This window comes from Ranitomeya imitator, chromosome 8 (assembly GCF_032444005.1).
Source record: "Ranitomeya imitator isolate aRanImi1 chromosome 8, aRanImi1.pri, whole genome shotgun sequence".
NCBI classification, from domain to species: Eukaryota; Metazoa; Chordata; class Amphibia; order Anura; family Dendrobatidae; genus Ranitomeya; species Ranitomeya imitator.
The window spans coordinates 178,133,480-178,151,676 of NC_091289.1; the positions used below are offsets into that span (position 1 = coordinate 178,133,480).

An 18,197-nucleotide genomic window follows, 5' to 3' on the forward strand; every position below is an offset into this window, starting at 1 on the left:
GAAGGTCTTCGTAAAGGAAGAGGGACCTCCAATTGTCCCTGGAACTGGGACCTTAACTATCCCTGCCCCAAGGATACTCTTGATGGTAGAGAGGGCTGGGTCTCCGACCTTACTATGCTCCTGTTATTCCCTGCGCTGTCACCTCTCCTTTCCCCAAAAGGCCTGGGACAGATATGTAGTGTATCAACACATAGCAAAGACGGGGGTAAAAGAAAGCAACAAACATACAAACACTCACCAAAGGTAGAGAGGTATAAAGTGAAGGATAGGAATGTACCAACCAAATGGGAATGGGATAATGTTGAAAGCATACCCTGAAAATCAGCAGCACCTTGCTATTGTAAGGTGACATTAAGCCCGGTTAATAATGGAGAGGCGTCAATAAGACGCCTATCCATTACTAATCCTATAGTAGTGAAAGGGTTAAAAAATTATTCTTAATTTCACCATACTTACCATACTTGATTGCCTCCAAAAAATTAAAAATAATAAACCGTATACTCACTTTCCGCCATAGTCCAATTAATAACGAGTGTCCCACGACAATCTCCCCTATAGAACAGTGACATCGGGTGATATCACTGTTCTATAGACCTCCAGTGACACACTGACAGGAGACAATGGCTCCTGCAGTGCATTACTGAAGAGGTTACCTGAGTTTAGGGTCTCACTTTATGGCAAAGCTGCGTGGGAATTTTCCCACATAGCAGTGACACAAGTGAGAATAGGGACTATTTTTCACAGCGGCGTAGGAATACATTGCGGAAGGATACCTTCCGTCATTGTATTCCTGGAGAGCGGTCGCATCAGCTGATGTGGCTGCTCTTCACGGGAGATCGTCTTGGGACACTTGTATTAATTGGATATCTGCAGATCAGGGAGTATATTGTTTGTTTATTATTTTATTATTTTTTTACAGGTAACAATGGCTTCGGGGATCAAGATGATGTTTAGTATGTACTCTATGTTGTATGTACTGTATGTCTATATGTATGTGTTGTATGTACTGTATGTTGTATGTTCTGTTGTATGTTGTATGTACTGTATGTCATATGTTGTATGTACTGTTGTATGTTGTATGTACTGTATGTCATATGTTGTATGTACTGTTGTGTGTTGTATGTTATATGCTGTATGTACTGCATGTATGTTGTATGTACAGTTGTATGTTATGTATGTCATATGTTGTGTGTTGTATGTACTGTATGTTGTATGTTGTATGTACTTGTCATATGTTGTATGTACTGTATGTGTGTATGTGTCTTTTTTTTTACATTCAACACATTAGCTGGATGATGAGACTGCTACTGACCCATCATTGGCTAATGCGTCAATCACTGTCACTGTAGCAGGCATAGCCCACTGGGACTTGGAGTCCCATCGGATGATGCCTGCATGCCTGCATGCACACACACACACAGCCAAAGACCTCCCTGCACAGCAGACCCCCGGACAGCCTGCAGACCCCCGACAGCACCGCACAGACCACCGACAGCCCTAGCAGACCCCCGGGAGCCCCGCACAGACTTCCGACAGCCCTGCATAGACCCTCAACAGCCCCGGCAGAGAAGCACAGACCCCCGACAGCCCTGCCAGACCCCCGACAGCCCTGGCAGACTCCCGACAGCCCCGCACAGACCCCTGACAGCCCCAGCAGACCCCCGACAGCCCCGCACAGATCCCCGACAGCCCCAGCAGACCCCCGACAGCCCCGCACAGACCCCCGCAGACCCACTTACAGCCTGCAGATGCCGCCCGCACACACATACATGCACACAGTCACCACCCACACTCTACCCACACACTTCCCTCCTCCCGATCTGCAGTGTTTCACCCGCAGCTAAACCGCAGATCTTTTTTACATCTGCGGTTTTGCTGCAGATGTGCCCGACTCAATGGAAGTCTATGGGTGCAGAAACGCTGCAGATCCGCACAAAGAATTGACATGCTGCGGAAAAAACAACGCTGCGTTTCTACATGTTTTTTTCCGCAGCATGTGCACATCGGATTGGGTTTTCCATAGGTTTACATGGTACTGTAAACTTCATTGGAAACTGCTGCAGATCCGCAGCGTCAAAAACGCTGCGGATCCCCGGTAAAATCCGCAACGTGTGAACATGGCCTCATGCTTCAGGCGGGGCTGTGGGGGGTTCTTCATGTGGTGCTCTGGTTATGTATTCATACTGATGGCATATGACTGGTCACTGATCCTTCAGTGACCTGCCCCATATTTTACATACTGAATATTATATGTACTGAAAAAAAAACACATTCAGCAGGCAGGCGCCGGTGGCAGCGCCTGCGCTGCAGCATGATTGCATCTATGGTATGCATTAAATTGTTTTATTTAGTCATATACATCTATTCTAAAAAAAAAAAAAAAAATTCTCAAAATTACGCTGGCCACGCCTACGCAGTAACATCTGGAAAAGGAAAATACCTCCATTTACAGACAGCTATTTTGGGAGTTCTTGACCCAATTTAGTGAAAAGTACAAGACTGGTTGGCTGGGTGAGAGGTCTTTGACAGAGTTCTAGGGGGCAAAGTTTTTCCTTTAGGATAAATCAAAATTGACATAAGAAAACTTACAGGCCATGTAATAAGCTTTCGGTTTTATCCATGATGTTGTCACTTTGCATTCTACCTGATTTGTGAACTGAGCACACACAGCGAGAAATCTGGCGTCTCTCATTCCTATTCTGAGATTCAACAATACACATTTGAGAAGCCCTTAATCACCACTTGCAGTCAGTTGTTTTGCAGGCTCTGCAATACAATAAATGCACAAACTGCACAAGCGCTATAGTTCCAGGCTAGTGATAGACTCTCAGGCACTAAACTACTACCCAAATGGTAATTTTGCCCCTTCTATTGTCCTGGTCTGCTGGCCCCAAGACTTTTATCTAAGTAAACATTTATTATGTCATACAAACTAGTACTGAGTGTTAAATGCCACCATACCCACCTTAGCACAAAGGAGGATATCAAGGAAGTCCAAGTGTCTCTTCTTCTGGATCTTCTCCAGCTCTGTATCTTCCTTCAAAGATTGCTTCCTCTCTTTAATTACTTTATCTGAGAGACATACCGGAAAAAATAATAATGGAAAGTTCAAGACCAAGGAGCAAGAACGGGAGAGGCGGTGTTCTCCATGATCAACAGTTTATCGGTGATTTCTAAGGCCCCAATACACATTGGATTAAATTTGGCCCAACATTTCAAAGGCAACAAAACCGGCCAACTGTTCAAAGTGTGTAGTGCTTCCTAATTCTCCTGACAAAGACTGGGCAGTATGAATACAAACGCCTCTCTCAGGAAATAAGCCGCTGATAATGGACTCTAGCAACGTCTTTCTCTCAAGTGAAAATGCTCAGACAAGACATGCTTTGTACGGGAAAGTCCGATGAGAGAACTGTGGACTGATCGAGCTTTTGGACAAAAGCTAAGAATATGTTCATTCAGAGTTTTTGGAGGTGTCCAAAACCCATGAATGTTTAAAGATAGAGACTGCTTTAGGAAATTCTCCTTTTTGGTTTAGTTTTTGGAGGACTACACTTTTCTTGAAATGTCTTCAAAAACTTCTGTTTGAACACATCCTTAGGTGTTTATGAGCATATTAATAACCTTGTATTTTACCCGACAATCATTAGGTATGATAACTAGTGATGAGCGAGTATACTCCATTGCTCGGGTGGCCTCCGAGTATTTATGACTGCTCAGAGATTTAGTTTTCTTCGCGTCAGCTGCATGATTTACAGCTACTAGACAGCTTGATTACATGTGGGGATTCGCTAGCAACCAGGCAACCCCCACATGTAATCAAGCTGTCTAGCAGCCGTAAATCATCCAGCTGTGGCAAGGAAAACTAAATCTCCGAGTAGTCATAAATATTCGGAGACCACCCGAGTGTGCTCTGGAAAACCCGAGCAACGAGTATACTTGCTCATCGCTAATGATAACAGAAGGCATCAAACTCACCCGTGTGTCCATGCGCTATTTTCAATGCTCTTCGAAAACGGAATCCATGAGGGCTCAGGTGAAAAATTAGGTCATTGTGATAGGGAAGAAAAATGAATCGGAAGTCCACCAGAAAGGAGAGATCATACACAGCTTTGATGTAAGCATTCTCACTGAGGATAACACGGAAAATGAGCATGAGTGCACACTGATATAATCAAATTTACTCAGGTTCACCTTGTTGTGTTTCAATGAGGGTTGAAGTCTCACTACATGATAAGTGGATAAAACTAATTAAAACCAATAATTTTCAAAGTTAAAACCCAACAGATGGCTGTCACGTTGTACGTTATATGTCGGATCCCGGGGCATTATGTGGCTCAGGAGCTGAACCTGCATCATAACCGGCAGACACTTGCTGTGTTACACAGCCATCATCTCCCTCTAAGGCCACCAAGTGGAGCTGAGTTCCATTTGCTGCTGTTAATACCTTAAATACCTTAAAGCGTGTGTTATGCCATTCCACTCACCCATCAGCCCCCTCGTGGCACAACCGCAGGGTGCTGATGGTTTTCCAAGACAGTCAGTGGTCTGCTGAACACCACCTTTCTTACTATGAAGGTCTTCCTGTGAAGAGCAGCCTGAATCTGGTGTTCATGGAAGCATGTGGTTTTTACGATAAATACTGCACTACTGGTATTACACTATGTAGTACAAATGTCCAAACTATTGTAGGTTCAAGTCCGGTAAGAGGACCAAAAAGCAAAAAAAAAAAGAAACTGTTCTAAAAATCAAACCAAAAAATTAGAATCATCTCCTATTTCCTCCATTAAAAATATAGAAATAAAAGAATGAATATATGTGATATTGTTGCATCTGTAAAAATCTGATCTATCAAATATAAAATTAATTAACCCAATTGGTAAAGAGAAAAAAAACGCAATAAAAAGCGATCAAAATGTTGTATCTACAGCAAAACGGTATCAATAAAAACGCAAAATTTTTGCAGAAATTACGATTTGTTAAATATGTTAATTAGAAGACTTACCCACGTTAGTAAAGAGTTAGAGACCGATGTGCACAAGTCTCACACATTAACAATGATTTTTTTTGACACAGAATATCACAGAACTTGGCATCTCACGGAAAACGTGTAAAATAATGTCAGGTATTATTACATCCCAGGTATTCCTGGCAGGTAAAGGGGCATTTCACATTTACTACATACATTATGATGATAATGTATGCAAACTGTAAAGTGCTGCGGAATATGTTAGCACTATATAAAAATAAAGATTATTATTATTATTATTATTATTATTATTATACCAAGGATTCAAGCTTCAGGAGGCTAATTTGCATATTCCAGGTGCCTTCTGGGAGAAGCGAAGTCTCCCTAAGCTAGAAGATCGTTGGGTACAGCCGGGACCAGCTGCTTCGAAAGCATCACCAAACCAGGGATTCAAGCTTCAGGAGGCTAATTTGCATATTCCAGGTGCCTTCTGGGAGAAGCGAAGTCTCCCTAAGCTAGAAGATCGTTGGGTACAGCCGGGACCAGCTGCTTCGAAAGCATCACCAAACCAGGGATTCAAGCTTCAGGAGGCTAATTTGCATATTCCAGGTGCCTTCTGGGAGAAGCGAAGTCTCCCTAAGCTAGAAGATCGTTGGGTACAGCCGGGACCAGCTGCTTCGAAAGCATCACCAAACCAGGGATTCAAGCTTCAGGAGGCTAATTTGCATATTCCAGGTGCCTTCTGGGAGAAGCGAAGTCTCCCTAAGCTAGAAGATCGTTGGGTACAGCCGGGACCAGCTGCTTCGAAAGCATCACCAAACCAGGGATTCAAGCTTCAGGAGGCTAATTTGCATATTCCAGGTGCCTTCTGGGAGAAGCGAAGTCTCCCTAAGCTAGAAGATCGTTGGGTACAGCCGGGACCAGCTGCTTCGAAAGCATCACCAAACCAGGGATTCAAGCTTCAGGAGGCTAATTTGCATATTCCAGGTGCCTTCTGGGAGAAGCGAAGTCTCCCTAAGCTAGAAGATCGTTGGGTACAGCCGGGACCAGCTGCTTCGAAAGCATCACCAAACCGCGCGCCGAATTTTTGCCTGTAGGACATTATTGCAAGAGAGCTTGGCTGAGTAGATTACACAAGAAGGAAAACACACAGCAAGTCAGCAGGATCTAGGAGCAACATGGCAGATGTGACAACCTACATGGTGAGCTGCAGCATGTGCTACATGTTCACAGATCGACCAGAAGAAGAATCCAATTTCACCTGTCAGAAGTGTAGACTAGTGGCCCTTTTAGAAGAAAAGGTGCGGGGTCTGGAAGAAAGAATAGCAACTTTGAAACTCATCAAAGAGAATGAAGACTTTCTAGACAGAACAGAAGCATCTCTACTGGTCACAGAAGGTGCAAAAAGTGTCAGAGAACCTCCAAAAGCAGATGAGTGGAAGCATGTGACCAAAAGAAGCAAGAAGACCATGGAGAAATCACCAACCACACAACTGAAGAACCGATATCAAATCTTTGTAGAGGATGAAGATGGCACACCTAAGAATGAAGCAATACCAGCAAGCAAAAAAGAAAAGGGCACACAGCAACAAGTGACAGCAAAAAGTGCAGCCAAGAAGCAACGAAGAGTGGTGGTGGTGGGAGACTCACTACTGAGAGGCACAGAAGCAGCCATCTGCAGACCGGACATAACTGCAAGAGAAGTATGCTGCCTTCCAGGTGCGATGATCAAGGATGTGACTGATAGGATACCAAAGCTCTTCAGCTCCAAGGACGTCCACCCATTTCTTCTGATACATGTTGGCACCAATGACACGGCAAGGAAGGACCTACCGACAATCTGCAAGGACTTTGAAGAGTTGGGGAAGAAAGTAAAGGAACTGGATGCACAGGTAGTTTTTTCTTCTATCCTTCCAGTAGACGGGCATGGCACCAGGAGATGGAACAGGATCCTTGATGCAAACAACTGGCTAAGACGATGGTGCAGACAACAAGGATTTGGATTCCTGGACCACGGTGTGAATTACTGGTATGATGGACTCCTCGCCAGAGACGGACTACACCTCAACAAACCTGGGAAACACACATTCGCCAGAAGACTCGCTACACTCATCAGGAGGGCGTTAAACTAGAAGAAGAGGGGACGGGAAGAAAAACATTAGACTCAAACAAAGACGACCCAGGAAAACATACTCAGAAGGGAGGTAAGAACATTTCTAAAACAATCCACAGTGAGGAGATTGGAACAAAACAAAATCCTCTGAACTGCATGCTCGCAAACGCCAGAAGCCTGACAAACAAGATGGAAGAACTAGAAGCAGAAATATCTACAGGTAACTTTGACATAGTGGAAATAACCGAGACATGGTTAGATGAAAGCTATGACTGGGCAGTTAACTTACAGGGTTACAGTCTGTTTAGAAAGGATCGTAAAAATCGGAGAGGAGGAGGGGTTTGTCTCTATGTAAAGTCTTGTCTAAAGTCCACTTTAAGGGAGGATATTAGCGAAGGGAATGAGGATGTCGAGTCCATATGGGTTGAAATTCATGGAGGGAAAAATGGTAACAAAATTCTCATTGGGGTCTGTTACAAACCCCCAAATATAACAGAAAGCATGGAAAGTCTACTTCTAAAGCAGATAGATGAAGCTGCAACCCATAATGAGGTCCTGGTTATGGGGGACTTTAACTACCCGGATATTAACTGGGAAACAGAAACCTGTGAAACCCATAAAGGCAACAGGTTTCTGCTAATAACCAAGAAAAATTATCTTTCACAATTGGTGCAGAATCCAACCAGAGGAGCAGCACTTTTAGACCTAATACTATCTAATAGACCTGACAGAATAACAAATCTGCAGGTGGTCGGGCATCTAGGAAATAGCGACCACAATATTGTGCAGTTTCACCTGTCTTTCACTAGGGGGACTTGTCAGGGAGTCACAAAAACACTGAACTTTAGGAAGGCAAAGTTTGAACAGCTTAGAGATGCCCTTAATCTGGTAGACTGGGACAATATCCTCAGAAATGAGAATACAGATAATAAATGGGAAATGTTTAAGAACATCCTAAATAGGCAGTGTAAGCGGTTTATACCTTGTGGGAATAAAAGGACTAGAAATAGGAAAAACCCAATGTGGCTAAACAAAGAAGTAAGACAGGCAATTAACAGTAAAAAGAAAGCATTTGCACTACTAAAGCAGGATGGCACCATTGAAGCTCTAAAAAACTATAGGGAGAAAAATACTTTATCTAAAAAACTAATTAAAGCTGCCAAAAAGGAAACAGAGAAGCACATTGCTAAGGAGAGTAAAACTAATCCCAAACTGTTCTTCAACTATATCAATAGTAAAAGAATAAAAACTGAAAATGTAGGCCCCTTAAAAAATAGTGAGGAAAGAATGGTTGTAGATGACGAGGAAAAAGCTAACATATTAAACACCTTCTTCTCCACGGTATTCACGGTGGAAAATGAAATGCTAGGTGAAATCCCAAGAAACAATGAAAACCCTATATTAAGGGTCACCAATCTAACCCAAGAAGAGGTGCGAAACCGGCTAAATAAGATTAAAATAGATAAATCTCCGGGTCCGGATGGCATACACCCACGAGTACTAAGAGAACTAAGTAATGTAATAGATAAACCATTATTTCTTATTTTTAGTGACTCTATAGCGACAGGGTCTGTTCCGCAGGATTGGCGCATAGCAAATGTGGTGCCAATATTCAAAAAGGGCTCTAAAAGTGAACCTGGAAATTATAGGCCAGTAAGTCTAACCTCTATTGTTGGTAAAATATTTGAAGGGTTTCTGAGGGATGTTATTCTGGATTATCTCAATGAGAATAACTGTTTAACTCCATATCAGCATGGGTTTATGAGAAATCGCTCCTGTCAAACCAATCTAATCAGTTTTTATGAAGAGGTAAGCTATAGGCTGGACCACGGTGAGTCATTGGACGTGGTATATCTCGATTTTTCCAAAGCGTTTGATACCGTGCCGCACAAGAGGTTGGTACACAAAATGAGAATGCTTGGTCTGGGGGAAAATGTGTGTAAATGGGTTAGTAACTGGCTTAGTGATAGAAAGCAGAGGGTGGTTATAAATGGTATAGTCTCTAACTGGGTCGCTGTGACCAGTGGGGTACCGCAGGGGTCAGTATTGGGACCTGTTCTCTTCAACATATTCATTAATGATCTGGTAGAAGGTTTACACAGTAAAATATCGATATTTGCAGATGATACAAAACTATGTAAAGCAGTTAATACAAGAGAAGATAGTATTCTGCTACAGATGGATCTGGATAAGTTGGAAACTTGGGCTGAAAGGTGGCAGATGAGGTTTAACAATGATAAATGTAAGGTTATACACATGGGAAGAGGGAATCAATATCACCATTACACACTGAACGGGAAACCACTGGGTAAATCTGACAGGGAGAAGGACTTGGGGATCCTAGTTAATGATAAACTTACCTGGAGCAGCCAGTGCCAGGCAGCAGCTGCCAAGGCAAACAGGATCATGGGGTGCATTAAAAGAGGTCTGGATACACATGATGAGAGCATTATACTGCCTCTGTACAAATCCCTAGTTAGACCGCACATGGAGTACTGTGTCCAGTTTTGGGCACCGGTGCTCAGGAAGGATATAATGGAACTAGAGAGAGTACAAAGGAGGGCAACAAAATTAATAAAGGGGATGGGAGAACTACAATACCCAGATAGATTAGCGAAATTAGGATTATTTAGTCTAGAAAAAAGACGACTGAGGGGCGATCTAATAACCATGTATAAGTATATAAGGGGACAATACAAATATCTCGCTGAGGATCTGTTTATACCAAGGAAGGTGATGGGCACAAGGGGGCATTCTTTGCGTCTGGAGGAGAGAAGGTTTTTCCACCAACATAGAAGAGGATTCTTTACTGTTAGGGCAGTGAGAATCTGGAATTGCTTGCCTGAGGAGGTGGTGATGGCGAACTCAGTCGAGGGGTTCAAGAGAGGCCTGGATGTCTTCCTGGAGCAGAACAATATTGTATCATACAATTATTAGGTTCTGTAGAAGGACGTAGATCTGGGTATTTATTATAATGGAATATAGGCTGAACTGGATGGACAAATGTCTTTTTTCGGCCTTACTAACTATGTTACTATGTTATTATTACCTGTCCATCTGACAGTTGCTTTGATAACTGAAGGCGCATTTCATGATGCTGTCCAGTGTCATGAGACTGACATGATGGAAAAGCTCCACTGGGTTCTCTTTGGGGGTAAGACGTTCCCATTTGTCCTAAAACAATGAGAAAAGAACTGAAAAAAAATTCCTAAATGAAGACTATGTTCTTCCTAAGCCTTAAACAGGACCTGTCATCAGGTGAAAAGGGGCAAATTTTCGCTCTTATTTTTTCCCACTGCTCCCTTGAGTAATCCATTTTTTTTTTAAAACCTTAAAACCATCATAAAGTTCCAGAGATTTTGTCCCTATTCTTTAGCGCTAATTTTTATGGTCTTTATTAAGGGGGCGTGGCTCATAAGATTATCGGGGAGGTGACTTTAGGCTATTTTGTATTATTTCCCTGTGAACCACGCCCCTTTGTTAAAGACTATAAAAAGTAGCACTTAATACGAAGGCCTATATCTCTAGAACTGTATGTTGGATTTAAAAATAAATAAATAAATGGAATATTCAGGGGAGCAGCGAGAACAAAGCAAGAGCAAAAACTGGCCACTTTTGATATGCTGAAAGGTCCCCCTTTAAATATATATTTTTGTAATTACCAGCATGACAGTGACACAGTCGGACATCAATTTGACATACGGCTTCAGAACGTCATAATGGAATCCCGGGGTCAGCAGCCGGCGGTGCTGAAACCACTTCTGTCCTGACAACACCAGCAGCCCTTTCCCTACGTGACGCAAGTATTAAAAATGAGATTCGTTAGCCTCTCTGTACATACACTAAATGGAGCGTAGCCCAGATTATATTTTTGGCCTCAGTCTGGTGGATATACCTTGTGGTTACCATATGTTTGCGATACGGAAAATTGCACATATTCCCTAAAAAGCTATCCAGTAAAAAAATGTATATCACGGGTTTTATCTTTATTTGTACCATGGAAGATTACATGCAATCAATGCATCTACTAGTAAACTAGTCAGCACTAATTCTATTAATCAATAAAGGACTGAGCGATTTTTTGATTTTTCTTTTCGTTTTTTCTTCCCCTTCTTCCAAGGGCCATAACTTTTTTGTTATTTTTCTGTCAACAAAGCTGTATGAGATATTCATTTTTTTTTGTGGGATGAGTTGTAGCTTTGAATGGCAAATAAAATAATCAAGAAGCATGTTCTATTTTTAAAGGCCGAGAGCATAATACAATTTTAACTCCCCCCCAAAAAATGGTAGAAAATATATATTATATATATATTATCGGGTGAGGTACTCCAACAATGGCAAAGTCAACACAAAAGAAAGTCAGTAAACGAAAACTCCACCAAAATAAAAGAAAGTTATTTTATTAAATAATCAGACAATCACATATAACATGATCAAAAATAAGTAAAAAAAAAAAGAGGAAACAAAACAGTTACTTTGAATGGTACTGAGAACATGATTCTGCTGATACCAAACGTGTATAGTGTCTATATATATATATATATATATATACATATATATATATATGTATATATACATATATATATATATATATATGTATATATACATATATATATATGTATATATATATATATATGTATATATATATATATATATAATTTTTTTATTATTATTTATTTTTTGTTATTTTTTTGCCTGACTATGATAGTTAAGAGGTTAAACTGATAGGATCGGAGCAAACGCCAATCGCCTTAGTTACTATAGGCTGCCTGATCCAAATAATGATACTGGATGGCCGCTGTACATGTATAGTGACTGTTACTAAAGGGTTAAAGAAACTATTTTGTTCCTGTCCGTATATAAGGCAGTATAGGCTATTATAGAATAATGTAGAAGTTTTTGTGTTTGCCTTGTGAATATCAGTATTAGTAGATGTGCCATGTCTGGGTTGCCGGCCATCTTGCTTCTTTCTTAACCTCAGATATGGTTTCTCGGGAGGATACCAGGGTCTCATTACACTGGCTGGTATATCCTATATGATGGCACTTAACCATTGTCTCTCCTACTATATCACTGCTGTCTTTTATAAAGCAGAAAAATTAGGCCAGATGAATGAAACAAAGGAAAGGAAAAATGCTGCCCATAGCAACCAAACATAGCAACCAATCATAACGCGGCTTTCATTGTTCAGGAGCTGGATACAACATGAAAACTGCTCTATGATTGGTTGCTAAGGGCCAAAAAGACTGGTTTTCTTTTAGACAGTCTCCTCATCCAGATATTTAGTAAAATGGGAGGCTATAAAGCGAGGCGAGGAGTCTGAGAGAAGCCTGGAGGGATTTGATAGGTGATGATGTCATCTTGTAGCTCAAAGGAAATTCAAGACTGACTTCCTGTTCACACATTAGCTCATGTACTTGACTGGTGGTCAGATTGGAGATCACATGACCCAATTTTTAAATGAAAGTGGGGAAATATACAGGTGTAATTGAAGGGGAATGAACAAATAAAACAGCAAGAATACTGAAGTGAAGATGAGTGAGGATTATATGTTGTAAAAATAATTGTTGGAGTGATCCTTTAAGTATTTATTGGAATATACTATATGCCAACATCATAGCTGGAAACATGCAATGGTTTCTATGGACATGAAACGGTCACCCGACACCATCACCAATTAACTTACTAGTATGTTTTGTGTAGTAGATTGTACAAAATGACTTACCAATCCATGGTGTGATAAAGTAGTAGCCAAAATTATCCTTTGGATCTGTAGAAGAAGATGTTATATTAAACCCTGAATATTATAAATGCAAGAAAGATCAATTTTTTGAGAGAAGCAGTTATAGTTTTACCTTGTCTGGACAGGATAGCCTTTGCATAATCGGGGTGACATATTGTTAGCGATGCAAAAAAATTGCCCAGCCATAATGGAAAGGCGTATGGGTATTGTTCTGCATAACCAGCTATAACGTCCATGTCCTTGCCGTCCCCATGGAACTAAGGATGAAAAAAATCTCTAATTAGTTAACAATATAAATTTTCCTTACATAATTTAAAAGGGGTGGTATGAGAGTAGAAAAACATGTCTGCTTCCTTCCAGAAACAAAAATCCCTACTTAGAAAAGTTCCTCACATTAAAGAAAAGTTGACCACACAAAGGCTCCCTCTGCTTAGACTTTAGAAAGCTGAAATATGGAGAGAGACATTTTTCTACAGCGCTCCCACAGGTGAAGTCAAACATTACACCAAACTCATTAAATAACAATGAATTGTGTTAGCAATTTAGGACAGGACATGGTCCTCCAGGACAAGAGAAGATCTTTCACTCTGGCCAAGAGAAGACATGGTCCTCCAGGACAAGAGAAGATCTCTCACTCTGGCCAAGAGAAGACAAGGTCCTCCAGGACAAGAGAAGATCTTTTACTCTGGCCAAGAGAAGACATGGTCCTCCAGGACAAGAGAAGATCTCTCACTCTGGCCAAGAGAAGACAAGGTCCTCCGGGACAAGAGAAGATCTTTCACTCTGGCCAAGAGAAGACATGGTCCTCCAGGACAAGAGAAGATCTTTCACTCTGGCCAAGAGAAGACATGGTCCTCCAGGACAAGAGAAGATCTTTCACTCTGGCCAAGAGAAGACATGGTCCTCCAGGACAAGAGAAGATCTTTCACTCTGGCCAAGAGACACTATACACTGTACACTCAGAATTTCCGAATATAGTGGCCGTTTCATTATAGCATTTTCATCTTTTTTGGTCTAGTTTTTTATGTTTTTTGCCTATGACTTATTCTTTTAGTTTGTTCATTTTTTAATGTCTATTTTTCAGGTGCTCGCCTGTATTGTTTTGTTTTTTTTTAATGCCCATCATTGTGAGCAAAGTTTTGGTTTCCCAGATTTTTTTGCAGCCAGTTTATCAAAGTTGCAATATTTTTATGTTCTCCAGGAATGATTTTTTTTTTGTACATGTTAATTTTTCATTGCCCAAATTTTTCAACATGTTAGTGCGAGATGCAGCTTTAACTGTGTAAAGATAAAAATAAAAAGCATTTTTTTTTATTCTGTGCAAAATTCACGAACCGAGTGTGATATTGTTAAGAATTTGGCACAAAAAAAATCAAAAAATTCCCCAAAACATGAAAAAAACAAAACTGCAAATGATGAATCGAGTCCCTAGTGTATAAAATGGGTTTTCTAAAGCGGAGAAAATCCTTTATGGTGGAGTATGAGAAGATATTCAAAATATATTTATGTAGGTGAGAGAGTAAACGCGTTTTATTAGGTGCTATATAACCCGTATTATCAGGCGAATAGCAAATAAGAGCGGCTCAAACTCCAAATCGAAAGATTTGATAGATAATTTAAATGGAAGTGATCTGTATGGGAGAAGCTTTTAATTTTTAGCTTTGTCGGCCATAACACAACCCTAAACAAGTCATGAGATGCATGTCGATGTAATACTGCACTCATAGACCTGTATGGGGCCACATTAAACCTCTCTATGCCTCCATTTTGTTTGAAGAGTATCTGATAAAAAGCAGATGACAGGACGCTCATCTTTTTGGAGAATCAGCATGTGTCCACTTTCCCTGCAGCACCTCCGCTGGGGAAATTGAGCATTACATGGTTCTAATTGAAAACTAGTCTCTGTGCGTAATGGTGTTGGGTCCTGCTGAGCAATATTTACTCTTTATAGATGCTTTTTACTAATAGATGAGCACCCTTTAATGAAGTATTTTCTAGTCCTCTTTAAAGGGTTTTTTTCACAAAAGACATTTTGTTTAATCTTAAATACAGTGAGGAGGAATGGAGTATTTGGACTCCTATTCTAGCAATTGTGGGAGTCCCAATGATGTGCCCTCAGTGATTAAGACATTTATTACCTATTCTATACATAAATATTGTGCTCTAATTAAAAAAAATGTTTCACATTCTCTTGGCAAATGGTGAAACTTGCACCTATAACTGCCTGACGAAGGATTAGCGTCCGAAACGCGCGTCGGGGTGCTCTGTATCTTGGAGGGACGGACGATTACAGGTATTATCATTGATTTCCCGCATACCCTCTTACATTGAGTTTACCTTCCTGTGACACATCAGCCCTATATATCGATGCACTGCTTATGAGTCCTTCTGTGGTGTTCTATGCACCTAGGCATATCCAGCTACACTGTGCACTTTACATGCCATAATCTCTTATTATTTTTTTTGCCACTTTATCACTTTATTATTGTGGACCCCATCACACTGCTGATTATTATCCTGCCCCTACATATATTTTTTTCACGCATCACATTTCTTTGTTTCCTGTTTGGATAGTGCTACTTTCTATATTCACCATTTTTGTATTGTTGTATATTTATATACATTTGGTATATTTTTGCAAAGGTTTGCACATTTTTTCTCTATCTGATTGCAGGATTTATTGCTATGGAGATGTGATTATTTTTGGGTACATATTTTTGGTACTGTGCACTTTTCTCTTTGCGTGGTTGCACATACTTAATTATTACCTATTTTGATTACCTTTTTTGTATGTATACTGGTAAATGTTTGGATAGCTACATTTATATTGGGTTGGTGCACGTCTCATTCTAAGGTTTAACCCCAATTGTATTGAATCCGTCCTTAAAATATATATATTTTTATAGTTTTATTTTTTGTCTCCAAGTACAGGCCCAGTGTTAGTGCCATTGCCATATATATCCAAATAAAGGCATTTTTTTATATACTATCTTGTCCTTATTACCAGATTATTATTTTATTTATTTATTATTTTTTTTATTATTTCTTTCCGTTATCCCAGGTTCTTTTTTGTTTGTGGTTGAAATCTTAAACCGGTAGCTCTTGTCGATTTACGGTGAGGATATATTTCGTAGCATATCGCATGCAATTTTTTTTTAAATATCATGCACTTTGCTCGCACTGTGTAGCACAGTAAATAGGCAGCAGACAATCGACTTAGCCTTAATATTAATCAGTGGAACGCTGCATAATCTACGTTATATTTTCCACAAACGTGACCCTACAGATTATAGAACATAGCGGAGGACAATGCGCGCCCCTTACCTCATGAGCGTTGCCAAACAGCCAGTGACGCTTGGGACCCTCAAATGGTCCAAATGCTTTTATCAGCTGCCGCCGCTTCAGGTAGAGCCTGGAGGCTTTTATCAGCACATACAGGAGGCAGAACCAGGCGGCCCAGGACCACAGATCAGAGGCACTAAGGGGGAGCAGTCCATAGAACACAGGGGCTGACATGACCGAGACGAAACCTGTCCTCTGCTACATTTGGCTGGTGTGTCACAGTGCAGGTGACAGGCGGAAGATCCTGCCCTGATGAGGCAGGTTCATAGGACATTGTAGAAAGGAGGAGGAGGAGGGTGCGTCATATGGAGCGAGAGGAGAACTGGAGACACACACCATGAACAAGGAAGGCACACAACGCACGCACATATAGAATTTTATTTTTCACATTTCTATTGAGCGGATTAATAGGAACCAAACACAAGAAGCAGAGTTACTGTGGGGAGGTTTTTTTTAGCAGATCCGTCCCAAATTTCTCCACAAAAACTGCTTTAAAAACAAAGTTCACGTCACTACATTGTTTATGTTGATTTATTTTTTAGGTGGAAATTCTTTTGTCGAAGACGTTTTGGAAGAGTGAGGCTAAATTCACACTAGGCGTTTTTGCTGTTTTTTTTTATGCTAATTTTCAGCTGTGTTTTACGGTGTCAGCAAAGTCCATGAGATTTCAGAAATCCCATGCAAACATATTGTTGTTGTTTTTTTTCAGTATTTTTTTTTTTTGCTTTGCATGTCTTTTTTTTCCACAATGGAGCATGTCACTTCTTTCAGCGTTTTTCACCCATTGAAATGAATGTTGATGAAAAAAGGCACAAAAAAAACACAAGGTATCAGGTTTTGCTGCATTTTTTGTGTGCCGAAACCTGATTCTATAAACTAGGATTTTTTTTTTTTCAATGCTAAACTTTATCAGCATGGACAAGAGACTAAATCTAGCATACCAAAAACGTAGAAAAAAAAAAAACCGACAGCAAAAATGCAGCAAAAAGCACAAGAAAAAACAAAGAAAGCATGATTTTTTTTTGGAGATTCTTTCCAGCCAAGAGATTAGTTTTTTTTGCAGAGAAAAATGCCTACCTTGAACTTACGCTTTGATTACATTCCCACAATGATTTTTTTTCGGAGCCAAAAATGAAGCATTTTAAACTTCCAGCAAAGTGGATGGGATATATAGAAATGTCATGCCCACTGAGCTTTTTTTCTTTTTTTTTTACACAGCGTAAATTGATGTGTTTCAAATCCACAAGATGTAAATGTCTTTTGCTGGTACCCTGGGTCTTATATGCAGATTTTCCCTACAGAATTGCATTAGATGTGACAAAATGCATGTAATCTGCAAATGACTGTATAGTTAACGTTTTATCAAGCATCAAAAACGAAGCAGCTTTACTTAAAGCAAGATAAAGTGAAAAGAGGTAAAAACTGTAGCATCAAAAACATGTAAAAAATACACTCAAAAACACAATGAAAAGTATATCTTCAAACACTTTAATGGGATGCAGAGTGGCACCTCCGCACCGTGAGTCGGTGCGGAGGTCTTTTTGCACACTCTGCGTGGTCTTTTTGTAGTTTTTTGTGCTGACCGCAAAGTTACCTTTCCTATCCTCTGTCTGTTTAGTAAGTCTGGCCTCCCTTTGCTGAAACCTGTTTCATTTCTGTGTTTGTGACTTTCATCTTAACTCACAGTCAATATATGTGGGGGGCTGCCTTTTTCTTTGGGGAATTTCTCTGAGGCAAGGTAGGCTTTATTTTCTATCTCTAGGGCTAGTTAGCTCTTAGGCTGTGAAGAGGGGTCTAGGCAGAGTTAGGTACGCTCCACGGCTATTTCTAGTGTGTGTGATAGGATTAGGGGTTGCGGTCAGCAGAGCTCCCACTTCCCAGAGCTTGTCCTTTGTTAGTTTAACCATCAGGTCTTTTCGGGTGCTCCTAACCACCAGGTCCATAACAAATCCCCCCACCACATTACCACACATAATCCCCCCACCACATTACCACACATAATCCCGCCCCACCACATCACCACACATAATCCC

General features: G+C 40.6%; 1 protein-coding gene across 1 annotated transcript in view; it reads right to left on the minus strand.

The window, feature by feature from the left end:
• The window catches only part of LOC138648329 (cytochrome P450 4B1-like), a 31,089-nt gene extending 14,688 nt beyond the window's left edge, over positions 1-16,401 (minus strand). The window contains exons 1-7 of the mRNA XM_069737971.1: positions 16,147-16,401; positions 12,935-13,079; positions 12,805-12,849; positions 10,742-10,869; positions 10,129-10,253; positions 3,976-4,127; positions 2,966-3,072 (exon numbers count right to left, since the gene is read on the minus strand). Of these exons, the coding sequence (XP_069594072.1) occupies positions 2,966-3,072; positions 3,976-4,127; positions 10,129-10,253; positions 10,742-10,869; positions 12,805-12,849; positions 12,935-13,079; positions 16,147-16,338 (894 nt within the window). The 5' untranslated portion in view covers positions 16,339-16,401. The remainder of the gene's footprint in view (positions 1-2,965; positions 3,073-3,975; positions 4,128-10,128; positions 10,254-10,741; positions 10,870-12,804; positions 12,850-12,934; positions 13,080-16,146) is intronic.
• Between the last annotated feature and the right edge of the window lie 1,796 nt (positions 16,402-18,197).